General features: G+C 37.2%; 1 protein-coding gene across 2 annotated transcripts in view; it reads right to left on the minus strand.

The window, feature by feature from the left end:
• Positions 1–256: 256 nt before the first annotated feature.
• The window catches only part of FAM135B (family with sequence similarity 135 member B), a 177190-nt gene continuing 163047 nt past the window's right edge, over positions 257–14399 (minus strand). For both annotated transcript variants that reach the window (XM_052703566.1, XM_052703567.1), the window contains exons 12-20: positions 13802–13956; positions 10670–12734; positions 9569–9735; positions 8246–8337; positions 4971–5068; positions 4522–4673; positions 3992–4102; positions 3138–3251; positions 257–1878 (exon numbers count right to left, since the gene is read on the minus strand). In XM_052703566.1, coding sequence (XP_052559526.1) covers positions 1673–1878; positions 3138–3251; positions 3992–4102; positions 4522–4673; positions 4971–5068; positions 8246–8337; positions 9569–9735; positions 10670–12734; positions 13802–13956 — 3160 coding nt within the window. In that variant the 3' untranslated portion in view covers positions 257–1672. The remainder of the gene's footprint in view (positions 1879–3137; positions 3252–3991; positions 4103–4521; positions 4674–4970; positions 5069–8245; positions 8338–9568; positions 9736–10669; positions 12735–13801; positions 13957–14399) is intronic.

Raw genomic sequence — 14399 nt, forward strand, 5'->3', positions numbered from 1 at the left:
ATGACCTTAGTCTTAGCTTTTTGTATATTCCTACTTATTCCTTTCTATTTCAAGACATGCCCAAACTACTAGATCATCTTCACTTCAATTTGCTAGCAACTCTTTTCTCGAACTAATTTTATGTAATTTTCCCACTTTTTCAGAATGCAGCAAGTTTTATCCTGTGTGTGTACAAATATTTCCCTGGGGGTTCCTCCTATTTCAGAAATCTACACAACTTTATCTTAGATCTCTGTTGATAGTCTTGACATCTGGAACCAACTTTGTCACTTTTTATGTTCGTTTCCTTCACTATACAAGGTTGGTCAGTTATGTTTCTAAACAAATTACACTTTCAGTAAAAAAAAATGGTCATCCTTCCAAACAAAAATATTAGTGAAGAATTATTCATTTTCTGTTGTTTTTTGTTTTTTGTTTTTTTTTTTTTTTGAAAAAACTGCTGTGACTTTGAAAATTTATTAAAATGGTATGAAAACTTATAGAAATTTATTGAAATTTGTTATTTAAAATGCTGGTAACTTTTAATTAAAAAAATGCAAAATAGAAAAGTGAAAAATGGGTTATTTCTGATACTCTTAAAAAGAACTCTGATATCATTGTATTAATAAACTCTAAATGTTTTAACAAGCTGTAACCATACAATAATTAGGACTGCACATGGCACTGCAGATGGCCATTAGTAAAACCTTCTTAGAGCATTGCAGAGGAAGCCTTATATTTTTGAGCTTTCCATAATCCTTCTGCTCTTGGTCACCGATCCATTTCCATTGGATTATTTTTACAGGGGTATTACTGGTCAAATTTCGAATTTCAGGGTCGGAATGATATATAGAAACAATTATCTTGGGGTAAATGTATTTGGATACAAATGTAAAAGTAAAAAAAATAACTCTAAGGTTATAATGACGAGCACAATAATGGTATCTTATAAATGTAAACAGAGGAAGTCTTAACAGATGCCACTGTTATTTCACAAGTAATCCAATAGTCTCTTACCAGTCTGGCAGCTTCTAATTTGAACAAAAGTTTAACTAATTTAAGGGTTTCTTAAAAAAGACAAATATCAAGATTTTTTTTCATTCTATGTTAAATATTTCCCCCTTTCCATGATATGAATATGTGCATGTTACAAATCATTACGAATATTGAAATCATTTTCTTTTGACAAATGGAAACATTGAAATTTTCATGAATGTTGACTTTTCAGTTCATCATAAAGGAGGTTTTAACCTGAGTTCATATACGTTTCTTTCCTCTTGTGTTAATCATCCCAAAGTGCTACAGATGTGTTTGTTAATACATAAATAAGCATTAAATCAAGAACAGCTAAGTTCCTGTGTTAGTATTTGAGAGAAATTGCAAACACGTTGGTCACACCTTATTTAGATAATTAACCATCTATATTCTGATTCTCTCATTCGGAATTCACTCATGTCTTCATGTAGACAAACGACATAAAAACTGAAAAGGAATATTTGTTTCTTCCAAAAGCACCAATATTTGGAAGCCTGAATGCCTTAAAGCCATAGCACTTTATTTTCTGGAAACAGAAATGGAAATGGAGAGTCTGAAAGTCCCAACTGATCTCCTTTCTAATACTAAAAGCTTTTGGCTAAGGAATTCTCCTCCATTCAGTGAAATGGTTTGCTTCAGTTATTCCACAGTTCAGGCACTATTTGAAGTAGTTGAGTCCCGCCACAAGGAAAAATTTCTCCAAGAAAAGTTCAGAGTCCAGCACAGCAATGTGGGCAGCTCGGCCTATCAATGTGTTGGCGGTGTTTGGTAGAGCATGGAACACGTTGTGCCTGATCAAAGTGCAGTCCTTTGCCCCAATTAAAGGCTGAAGTAGATTGTTAATCATTTCTGCGTAAATGGGACCTGCAAAAGATTTTAGATGTTACATGCCAAAGATGTCAGATCTCCTCTTTCTTTCCAAGTTATACAAGGACAGTCTCAGTGGAAAATGGAAATGGGGACAAAATGCAGTAGAAACACTTTATTACAAAGATTTGCCAAGTAACAGGATGTTACAAATGTCGTTCTTCATTGTCTATCCAGGGAAATCTAATGAAGCCCCTAGCACAGAGTGGGGCACATCTCAGCACTTAGTCCTATTTCTCCTGAGATGGAAGAAGATATTCCCGTTTCCTCTGGGGAAGAGAGTTGGACTAATTCTGTCTGTGAAGCTGGACGCAAAAGGGTCTGGCATAGACTTATTACATAGAGGCCTATTAGGTTTAGACATAGAGGCCTATTCAGGTTTCTCTGGGGAATGTGATGCAAGAGGACCATCATTCTGCAGACAGCTCAGGAGTTTATAGGGGAACAACAACAGATCAGGAAACTTCTACTCATGAACATACATTGAATGTAGGTCTGGTATATACTAGATCAAAGATGCCCCTGGTACATATCTGGGGTAAAAAAGAAAGAACTGTATGAAGGCAACCATGTTGACTTTTGGGTTTGGGTGTCTCTACTTTCCAAGAAGTACTGCAATTTCTAGGTAATCATACATGTGAAACATGCAAAAAGTTATATTGAACTTTATTTCTGGAATTAGTATCAGACTGAAACAATGGAATATTCTATAAAAGAGGGAATCTGTAAGTAACAAAGGCAATACTAGGAACAGTGCACAGCTGTGCTCACAGGAGAGCTAGGCATCTGATGGATTGAATCCTGATGTGCTTTACATGATTTTATTCCAAACCAATACGATTTTAGATCTCTCAAATTACATGACAATCATCCAAACACTACTGAAAACAAAGTGAAAGCTCATTAACTTTGGATGTGCTGAGAGAGATTTCACTGTATGAGACAATACTAATAATTCAGTAAACTAAGGAGGAGCATTGTTAATAACTAGTTATATTTTCATCAGTTTAAAAAAAATAATTAGGAGGGCAAGGGAAAGAATCAATAAGAAATCTTTAATCACAACCTAATTGCAATTTATATTCATCAAATAAATAACGCCTTTAAAAGCTTTTCTTGATTTTAGTCATTTCCTGTGAGAAAACAATACTTTCTTCCTTATGAAATGTGCATCTGATGAAATACTCTTGTGATGCAACAAACTCAGTTACACAAAAACATTCCTTCTCAACAGCTTTGCAAATACAGAAACATACCTGTATGCCTGTCTTTGAGTGCATTTTTGCACATTTCTATTCTTGCTGAATGAAAGGGTACATATCTGTCTTGGGGTGAGGCCACTAATACAACATTTTTGAAGTACTGAAGACCTGTAATAAACAAATGCATTAAATACATTTATAATAGAAATATAGTGCAAAATAGTTAAAGAACAATTAAAACACAAAGCACAAACTAAAATTCATAAGAATAGCTTTAAAACTATTTATCCGCCTTTTGTGAGCTATTTAATACTTACCAGTGTGCATATAGGTTAATTATATATCAACAATTAAACAAAACAAAACAAAACAAAACAAAAAACAAAACAAAAAACAAAAGCAAAAACAAAAACAAACAAACAAACAAAAAAAGCAAGAACTGTCTTGGTTTCAAACAGTGATTGATTAGAATCTTCACCTTGCAAATATGGATAAAATTTGCTCTTCATCTCACAGCATCTATTTCTTAGAGATAAGAGATATTAAATTTTAAAAATAATAAAAAAGAAGAAAAAATGATTTGCATCTATTAAAATGAATTAAATGATTGTGGCCTGTTATTTCTTGCTTGAAGAATATGAAATTAGGTGCAGGCTTGCTTCATCATGGAGGCTTTAATTGGGCACTAACTGTTTGGCAACTATATTCATTTAAAACTGTGCAGAAAAAAAGGCACAAATAAAACAGATATTAATATTAGAAAGAGTTGTCCTTCTCAAAAGCCAGAACATTTAAAGAAAGATCAGTAATAGCATACATATTTTTTAATCCTTGTAGGAGACGGCAATCTAGCAGAATCCTTTGGAATAACTCCCAACATCTGCACAATTACATTAAGCCTCACTCACCTGTTTTTTGGCTGAGCTGGTAAAGGAAACACTTGCGCAGATCTGCATTGTCCCTGAAGGTCAACTGCAAAAGTGACCCTGATTTTTTCAATTTCTGCATGAGCCATAGACCTGCAATGGAAATTTGACTATATTTTTACCTTTTTGCTAATTATCAACAAAAGGGATTAAAGATATGTGCCTTTAATAATAAACTCAAAGTGAATTCAGTAAGGTTAGCACTTTAACTACTTATTTTATGTCTTTGTTTCCTCTTGAATTGCTAATAAACAAGGAGAAAAGTCTAGGTTTCTCATTTGGACTGTTCAGTGTTGTGGCAACTTAAACATCCAGGAAGGCTAAACACTGAGACATTCAGCTCTCGCACTACTATGTTTTCTTCAGCTTTGGAAATGCCTCTGTTTACTGTCAGTATAAAGAGAAGTGGAAGAACATAGAGGAAGCAAGTTCTTCTTTCGTTGCTTAACACCTATGGATTTTCCAAGAAGCAGTCTTAGACATGCAGTAGGTGCCCTCCCATTAACTCTTACCTGTACTAACCAAAGTACTGTTGTTGTAAAGGGTTCCAAGGTGAGGCCCAGAGAGGGACAGGAAGGTATGCAACTTGTTGAGGTAATAGCGAAACCTGGGGCGAGTTAGTACAGATCGGATGATGACATTACCAAGGGAATGCCCAATAAAACTGTTGGGAAAGACAGAATAATATAAATACAAAAAAACATACATATGATATTTAAATTAAGTATAAGGGAAACATAAATTGCTCTCAATTGGCCTCTATCTGGGCGTTTAGTACCACCATTTAGCTGTCATTTTATATTTTGTTCAGCCTCACTACTCTCTACCATCTATTACAATGTAAAAATTCAGCTCACTGACCTCAATGGCTTTAGACATAGGACAGTTTTGGAAAAGCTGATTTCACTGAACGATGCTCACAGCCACAGATAGCTACAGACAATTCAGTAAGAATGCTTACCTTATCCGGGATATGGAGAGGTTATACAACTGAATATGCTGAATAATTTCATCCAACAATCGGTCGGTCATTGTATCAAAATCAGCAAAAGTATCAGTCTGGTGAAAAAAGGTTGGAGAAAGTGAATCAAAAACTATTGCAGTGTACATATATCCCAGGCTATTGTCATTTTCAAAATAAATCATAAGCACAAAAGTAATAACTATTCTAAATTTTCTATATGAATGCTCAGTGGGGTCAGAATTTTTCTCATTCTCCTGACCTTCTAAAAATTTAAGCTCTTTGAAAACAATCGTGAAATTTCACTTTCAGTTTATTACAAAAATACTCTAGGCAACATTGCAAACTTACTCAAGTATTTCTCACATCATCAGGAACAACTGGTTACTATCGATCACATGGCTGTTTGTGCAGTCCATGTGGAAATTCACTGTCTTCACTGAGCTCTCAAGTGAGGTAAGGCAAAATCTTTTGTCAGAGTTTAATTGACCCTATATTGTGTTCCTAGCTTCAGACACATAACATGAGTATCAAATTTCGAACAAGATCAATCCTACACTTCCTGTACTTTTCCTGACACTGTAGAAGACAGTATTTTAAGGGGTTAAAATCACTGTGGTTGCTTCTGTTTTCTCCAATGACATTGCCTCTACCTTAGGCATGATAATATTAACCTGGGCCTATAATTTATTAATAGTAAGTCTAACAATATCAGGCTGAGTGATTTCTCCTTCTCTGGAAATATTCATAACCCGCCTGAATGTCTACCTGTGCAGCCTGTTGTAGGGGACCTGCTTTGCAGGAGGCTTGGACTCGATGATCTCTAGAGGTCCCTTCCAAACCGTACAATTATGTGATTCTGTGATTTCTGATTCATAATTAAGGCTTGAAGTGGCCTCACTTAATAGTGGTGAGAATTGCTAATGCTCAGCCTCTGAGCCATATTCTACACAACAAAATAAAAGCTTTTGATATTTAGAATTGAACAGATTACTATGATAAAATAATTTACATAATATAGAAGTTTGGTTCTGAAATTAATGCTTCCTATCTTATTATGTTGACCCACAATATCAGATGCAGATGTTGGTGATACGGTAGTAGAGGTTGAACCTTCCAGCCAATGTTCTGCTACATTTTATTGCTGTGACAAATGGCAGCAGAGAGGCAGTCTGATAAAATGGGGCCTGACGTGGAAGTCAGTGTCTATGAAGCACTGATTTCCTTCATGTGGAAAAAATGGCACCCACTGATATTCATGGATGCTTACTGATTGTTTATGGAGAATAAACAGTGGATGTGAACACAGTGAGTCGGTGGGTGCTATGTTTCAGAAGTGGTGACAGCAGGTCACCTCTGCTTTTGCACATTTTTGTAGGCACAGTATGCAGGCTTCTGTTCATCGCTGGTGAAAATGCATAGCTATGCTGGTGATTATAAAGAAAAATACTGTTTTGTACCTGAGAATTTGGTCTATCAAATAGTGTAATCATGTTCTTTGTATCTGTTATAGTTTCCATGAAAATAAATAGGAAGCATTACTTTCAGAGCAATCTACATGCGTTACACATACATGGCTGATGTGGGTGATAAGGATGTGATCACAATATTATTATGTCATTTAATAAATGTTGTGTGAATGTTGTGTGTTTGTTATTCAACAATATCAGTAAGAGAATGAGTGCCAGAGAGAGAGACAATTTGTTGATGCCGACAATAATGGCAATTGTGATACAAAACAAAACAAAACAAAACAAAAAAAAACAACAGTATATTGTTTGATCTACACATTTACAGGCAAATCTTATTCAGAACTGTGTCATCTGGCAAATCAACAGGACTCTAAATCAAACAACTAACAAGTTGCCACAGAAACAATCATCAAATATTGGAACAGCTATTCAGAGCAAACATATCTAGTAATTAATGCTTTTGTGACACAACTCATCTTGCTAATTGCAGCTCTGGCAATAGAAAACATGAGCATACTCACTTTGCAATACTGCATTAAAATAAAAGTTTACATAAACTACAAACAGTCCACTAAACTCCTGCCTGTTTGTTTAGTCTGCATTGTTAATTAATGATTTCTTCTCAGTCTCATCATCCCAAATCTTTCAGGTTGTTTAAAAGTGGAAAAATACCAGCTTGGACATTAATCACAACTAAAACACATCAAAAGTCATATTTCACCAGGTTATATATCTATCCTTCAGTATCTTCAGTATCTCAGCCTGACTGAGCTTGTCAATTAGAGGACTGCCTAAAAAAGGTGGCTTGCCTTCTCCTCTCTTAAGGAAAATTCAGCTAAACATTTGATTTTGTGGATCATTTTCAGAATGGTTCCCAGAGAAGGGAAAAAAGGTGACTGGATACTTTAAAGAATCAATTATAATTTAAATTTAAAAAAAAAAAAAAAAAAAAAAAGCCAAAACCCATTCTATTTCCAGTGCTATAGGAACTTTCTCATCTTTCCACACTATAGGATTGAAAGTTCCAATTATGACCTCAGGATAATGGTAAGTAGAGGTTCTGTAAGAGCTAGTGAGATGTTCATTGAAGGTGGCAAATTCATAGACCAACACCAACTACTCACTTGCAAGTATAAAAGCTATTGAGTAAAGGGTGGAAATTTTTGACTCAAGATTATGAACTGATCTTAAATCATAATAATGTTTCTGATTCAGCACTGGAAATCCTTATCTTATGAATAAGTGTAGGCCTCTGTTTCATAAATATGAGTTCACTGCAAAGCAGAGTGTTGAATTCATTTTTGTTGCTCTGCTTGGACTGGCAGTGAGTTTTCCTGAAAGACATTTCTTTATCATTTAAGAATATAAATCTCACAAAAATTCTAACAGGTGAAATAATGGTTGATGCACCAAAAGAAGCGGACAACACCTTCTGGATATATTTTACATCCTCCAGAGAATTTACCATCATTAAACATGCTGCTTTCTGTTGGTGTTGTGTCACTCAGCATCCAACAGGCAGAGGTTGAAAGGTTTCAAACTCACAAGACAAATCAATTTTCTTTGTGTAAGTTCTAGTCTTTTAAGTAATAGCCTAATTGCTTTTTACCTCAATGCTCTAGATATTTCCGAATGGGTTCAATCTAACCATTTTCCACAAGAACAGGTATTTGAGCTCAATCCTACTAAAACTCATTGAATTCCCCAGTTCTACTGCTTAATCCAGCTTGTGAAAGCCTTCCTGAAGCAACACCAACAGCTTGTAGGAGATCTAATGGAAGACAAAATTTAGCTCTGTACTACCTGATTTCTTTCAGACATTAGGAAGTCCAGTTTTCCACTAGGGAGTCCCAGTTCTATAAAAGTCTTTACCAGCCGTAGATCTGCACTGTTACCTAGAAATGAATGACACTTTATAAGATGTAATTGGACAGAAAAAAAATAATTGAGACTTGATTCAAGATGTTTGTCTTCTAATACACCTTTGCACCAGGAAGCTCGTGCTAAGTGCTGCCATGACAGCTTACCACACCATAGGATCATGCATTGAAACAATGGGAGAGAAAGAATGTTGACATCTATGCAAGGAAGGCTGGACCTCACCTTCTGCTTTTGGGCATGTAATGCCCATGTAATGAGCTGCACAGTATGGAGGACAGGGCAAAGACTGAGCTCAGAATAACTTAGTACCCTAATTTCTGACCGGGTAGATAAGACAAGGGGTCATGAAAAGGCAGATATCTGTCCCTTCCAGTTTGCACCAAGTGATAATACCAGGTGCACCATAGACCTTCAGGGGTCATTTGCACCTGTGGTTTGGGTATAAGGATGGACAATCACATGCAGAATAGCCTGCCTCTCTATATTTGCAATTAGACCTGGTTCTGAAATGCGGTCTTATAACATTTTGGAAGATGACCAAAATGCTCCAATTTCATACTAGACTAGGGGTATTCTGCTATTTTGCTGGAAAAGTATGGACTTTTATGAGAAACACATTACGGCCATTGGGATATTAAATGGCAAACAATGCCTGAATAAGACAGGAAGAATTTCACACTTCTGAGGCTCGGTCCCTCCTTCTTTGTAGTCTCAAAATTAACACCTTCACCTAGCCCACTGAAACCAATGACTTTAAGAAAAGTATCAACTTTAACATATCCATTTTCAGCTTAAAAATTATCCATTCAAAATATTCCAGGTCAGCCTTCCACTGCAGTGAATATGGATTATTCTTCAACATTCTAAAGCCAGCAAAAATCTTTCCTACAACATTGGTATACTTTGTTAAATAATGTTTTCATCCTGGTGGCATAAACAACCAGATAAACAACTGGCTAAACAACCAGATATCTCCAAAAAGACATGAAGAGTTCCTGTAATATACTGTACACTGAAGGACTGACATAATTTGGTGCAGAATTCTGCCTAAACAGACAAAAATATGCTGCAGTACTCATTTGTTAAATACTTAATATTCTCCTAGAATTTCTTTATTATAATAACGTAAAAGCTAAACTCTATGATAAATGTTTTCGTTAGACTCTGTTCTTTCACACTTCCTGTAGATCTGCATTTTTCACTGTTGCTTACACTAGAATGACTCTTGCACACAGCAGGTCTTACCATCCAATCCATGGACACAGACAACCAGGTGAATTCCATCTTCCAAATTTTCTTCCTCTTCCTCTGGTGGAAAATATGGGATATCAGAAGCTAGTACAGATAAGTCACTGTACAGAAATCCTTCAATCTTCATTTCTTTTTTAAATTTTTCTTTGGCCTGATAAAAACTGGAGAATACATTAATTAATCACAGTAGAACTGGGTATTCAACAGCCAACTCTCAAACCAGAAATGACAAGGTTCTATTCTGACTGGGAGAAATCAGGATGTAGAGAATAGGCTAAGAGAGAGCAGGGGGGAAAAAGAGTCTGTTCTCCAGGTACCCTGAATGTCCATTCTCCCATTTTCTAGTTTCAGAAACTGAAGCTAATGCCCTACAACCCAGCTGTGATCCCCTTTCATTGCTTAGTTAATCGTTAAAATTAAGCAGAAAAGAAAAACAAGCTATGGCACTACAATTATATAGGATCAATACTCATGTCTGGGTAACCATGACTTCATAATGATGGGCAAAATCTTAAAGACTGTATGCACACCCAAATCTCACTCATTTCCATGATGTTTAAGGACCTAAATTCTCTGAAGATCTTGGGTATCTCTGTGTTTCTGTGTCTCCTGTCTGCTTAGACTATTTATTATGTGTAAATCATATGTCTATTTGGATTAGTTAGACTGTAATTTCTCAGGTAGCAACTGTCTCTGAATACAAGTTTTCATTATCACAGAATCATTAAGGTTGGAAAAGACCTTTAAGATCTCTAGTCCAACTGGTCACGTACTACCAATATTGCCCGCTAAACCATGTCCATAACTATTACATCAATCTTTTCTTTAAATACGTCCAGGGAAAGTGACTCTACCATCTCCCTGGGCAACCTGTTCCAATACCTCACCACTCTTTCTGAGAAGAAATTCTTCCCAATATCTGATCTGAACATCCCCGGCACAAATTGAGGCCATTACCTCATGTCCTATTGCTGTTTCCTGATAGAAAAGGCTGATATTCCCCTCGCCACAACCCATTTCCATATTAGGGCCCTGAACTTTTTCAAGGTGTCATGACATGACAGCAACATTGATTAATTAATCAGACATTCTTACTTCAGCATCCTTTCATTGGCCTCTTCATCCACCTCATTTGAATGGGAAGAAACAACTCCAAAAGAGCCCAGAGGCTGACGTGTGATGGGAAATGCAGCCTGCTTTGCAGAGAAGCCAACCATCGCAGGGGTCTCTTTGAGCACAGAAGAAAAGGGAAGACATGTGGCCGTGCAAGAGACAGAGAGGTTAACTACATCAACAGCCTTTCTGCTTTCCAGTGCTACCCCATCCATTGTAACCGAGTGAAACCCAGTGCCATTAGTTACAAGTTTCTGCCCTTGGTTGTCAAGTTCCTGAGGATATTTGTCCTGGCAGGATTCTGCAGCAGGATCTGCTGAGGCAGGTGAGTCGTTGAGCTCAATTTCCTGTAAGCCCTGCATTTCTGCATACACCAGCAGGCTCTCATCAGCAAGAAGGCTATTGCATTCTCCTTGCATTGAGCCAAATTCTGTTGAAGTCTCTGAAGGACCTGAAACAGGATTACAAATATGTGGTACCAGCTTTATGCTTTGTGAGAAACTGTCCTCTCCTGTTTTTCTCACATTGATGTACAAGTCTTGTTCTATTTTTAAGCTGTCCGGCTTAGATGTATCCTTTGGATCTGTAATGTACTTATCAAACTTGCCTATACTTTTGTCCAAGTAATTATTAGCCCTTGGTGTTTTTAAGCTGCACTCATCATTGTTCTCCAGTGATTGACATTCAGAGTCATTATCTCTGAGAGGATTACATGCAGGTGGTTTTGCACATTCCAAACTACAGTAAGTCTCTGAGAAATCTTCCTTTGCCTCCTCCTTTTGTAGTTCTAGGTTGTCATTACTGTTTTTGGCAGAGAGTTTGGGAGGTCCTCTTGGTTCTGGTTGCCCACTTTCAGTGGTGAGCTGACACACAGAAAAATCCATCATTAGTTGACCATCTCCATTCTCTGTTTCCCTGCAGCTTTTTAAATATCCTCCTGAGTCTCGTGAGGTTGCTTCAATGCGTTTAGATATGTCCACCTCCTCCAAAGGCTCCTCTGGGCTACTGATCTGAGGAGCTGAGACAGATTTAGTCAGTTTGGTAAGCTCCACTTCTCTCTCTTCTTCCTCAAAGGGCAAAGAACTAATGGATGTGAGAGACGCTTGTATCCCGCTGGGCAGGCTGGTATTGCTTTCTGTGTGCCCACCCTCCAGAGAATTCCGGTGTATGGCATGTCTCCGTACCAAGTGGTGCAGGATCTCTCGATCACTGGGCAGTTCCAGAGCCCGGCTCCGAGCATCGGACCACGCCACTGAACTTGGTTCACTTTCGATGCCCGAATCTGATATAATAGAGGAGGATCTCTTTATGACCCCTGACATCAGGGTAAATTCTTCACACTCCTCAGTTCGTTGCTCCTTCGTGAACAACTTCACCTCCAAGCTGTGAGAGGGCAAAGCTTTCAAAACAGGCTGCAGAGGCTTGCTATCTGCATCTGGTGTTCTTTCAAGCCTGATGAATTCACTCAATGCAAGCTCAGAACTGAAATTATTCTCAGGATGACCAGATTCAGCCATTTTATGTATTTCAGTCCTGCCTTCCAAGCCATCAGTTCCACACGCTCTGCACTCAATCTGAGCACTGACAATCAACACGGGCTCACTTTTATGGGCGCCCTTATTGCTAGATTTCTTCTCTTCAGTGGTAATAGCCACTGAATGCCTATCGTCTTTTAATAAAACTTCCTTGCATGTTTTAGACTCCTCTGATATGCATTCTGTATTGCTTAGCTCTGAGACAGAAGTAGTTTCCTTACTTGAAACATAAATGTTTTCAGGTATCCTTTGGCCTTCTTTGTTTGCTGTACATACCTGAGATGTGGAGTGCTGGTTTATATCCTTGGCTGCGAAAGCAGCACCTTTGGAATCACTATACAAGCAAGGATTCCCGTTTATCCTGTCTGTGTGTATTAGCAAAGTACCTTTCCCAAAGTCTCCTTTCATTTCTACAGTGTCATCATTTGATGCAAGATTTTCCTTCTCGTGTATTGTATCAATTTGAGTATTGGCAAGAGCCTCAAAATCTGGGAAAGTATCCAAATTCTGGTCTGAAAGAAAGAAAAAAAAAAGAATTTGTATCTGCAACTTCCACTCAGCACAGTATACTACCCCAGTATGATATGGGACTTGCATCAGTGATTATAAGGCCTAGAAAAGTATGTGTAATTATACTATATAAATTATCTTTACATTAGAAATATATTACAAATGCAAATGCCAGAGTTCATTTAACTGGTATTATAATCAGTAAACAAGTTAAAATTAGGCCAAAAATACAGAATTGTACAGAGGGAACTATATTTTATTGATAATATCTAAACTGCTAGTTTCTAGCACAGATAAACCAACCAGAACTGGCACTTTATGTTCCTACTGTTGTACCACATTATATGTAGTGTTGATCTTGCTTGTGAATTAGCTTATTACACAGTTTAATGGCTTAAACATTAGTAATTATGACTGTCAAAATTGAGGTAATTTGATAGCTCTGGAAGAGTGGAAATTCTGAATAACAAGCCATATTTACTGGACCATGGTCACTTATGGTATTAATATGTATTACCTCTCTGCTAATCTTAATAGTTGCTTAAAAAGAAAATGGAAGCAAAGACTAAAAGGTTGTACTTCAGCGTTGCAGAACTAAATATTTTCTTAATGAAAAATCTTAATAAAAAATCACCTAGGCACTCCAGGGGAAATTATTTTTAAGAAAAGCAATATTGCCTTTTGGGAACAGTGTTGGTCTTCATAGAAATTGTAATCCAGCTTTTAGTTCTGACTTTTCTTAACACTAGATGTCACTCTGGGTATGAAATTTGTTGCGCTGTTTGTTACCGTAACAAAAATCCAATTTTTTTTTCTTTTTGTATTTTGCTTCCAGCCCTTTCAACTAAACATTGTGTTAAATGAAAAAAAGTGTGAAGTTACAGTAAATAATCTAAACTCCAATATTAAAAAAAAAATAATATGACTTCAGCTCTATTTTGTAGAGGATTATGCTCTCATCCTAGGAAGAGCCAGTTCAAGATAGGTGAGATCAAATACCTTGGGCTAGGAGAGTCAACTTCTCCAGTCCAGCTGTCTCATGAAGCTGTTCTCAGGGTGTTTCACTCACCTTTGCAAGGCAAATCCATGTACCTATCTTCAAAAATAACAGGAAGCGTGTTCCAGTCCCCATCGATGTCTAGGCATTCTGCTGGCAGCGGGGGCATGCTGGTAAAGTACTCTGAATTACGAATTTCTGTAGAAATCTGTGCATGACTTTGGATCCTGGCAGAAAAATGCAAAAGAAATTGAATGTTTGAATGGTTAACGTGCTGTTTATCAGTCACTCCTGCAAGCCAGGCAGCAAAGACAGTTAATAATAGTGCTTTTCAATTGATATCATTGTGGACTATAAGCTTTTTAGAATGGACAGGCAAGGTAGGAAAAGTTGAGGGGTTGCCTTCCAAATCAAGAATTAGATGGACTGCAAGGAGATCCCTCTGAGAAACAGCCAGGAACAGGTTGAGAGCATGGAGGTTAAGATTAGGGATGAGACCAATAAAGGACAGCTGGTGGTCAGGGTCTACTACAGGCAAACTGACCAAGGGGAGCCTGTTGTCAAGTTCTTCTTGCTTCAGCTGCAAGAAGTGCTGTTCTCACAGGCTTTTGTCCTGATGGAGAATTACAACCACTCAGATATCTACTGAGAAAACAACACAGTGAGCTGC

Source organism: Tympanuchus pallidicinctus, unplaced genomic scaffold (genome assembly GCF_026119805.1).
Source record: "Tympanuchus pallidicinctus isolate F22 unplaced genomic scaffold, pur_lepc_1.0 scaffold5, whole genome shotgun sequence".
NCBI classification, from domain to species: Eukaryota; Metazoa; Chordata; class Aves; order Galliformes; family Phasianidae; genus Tympanuchus; species Tympanuchus pallidicinctus.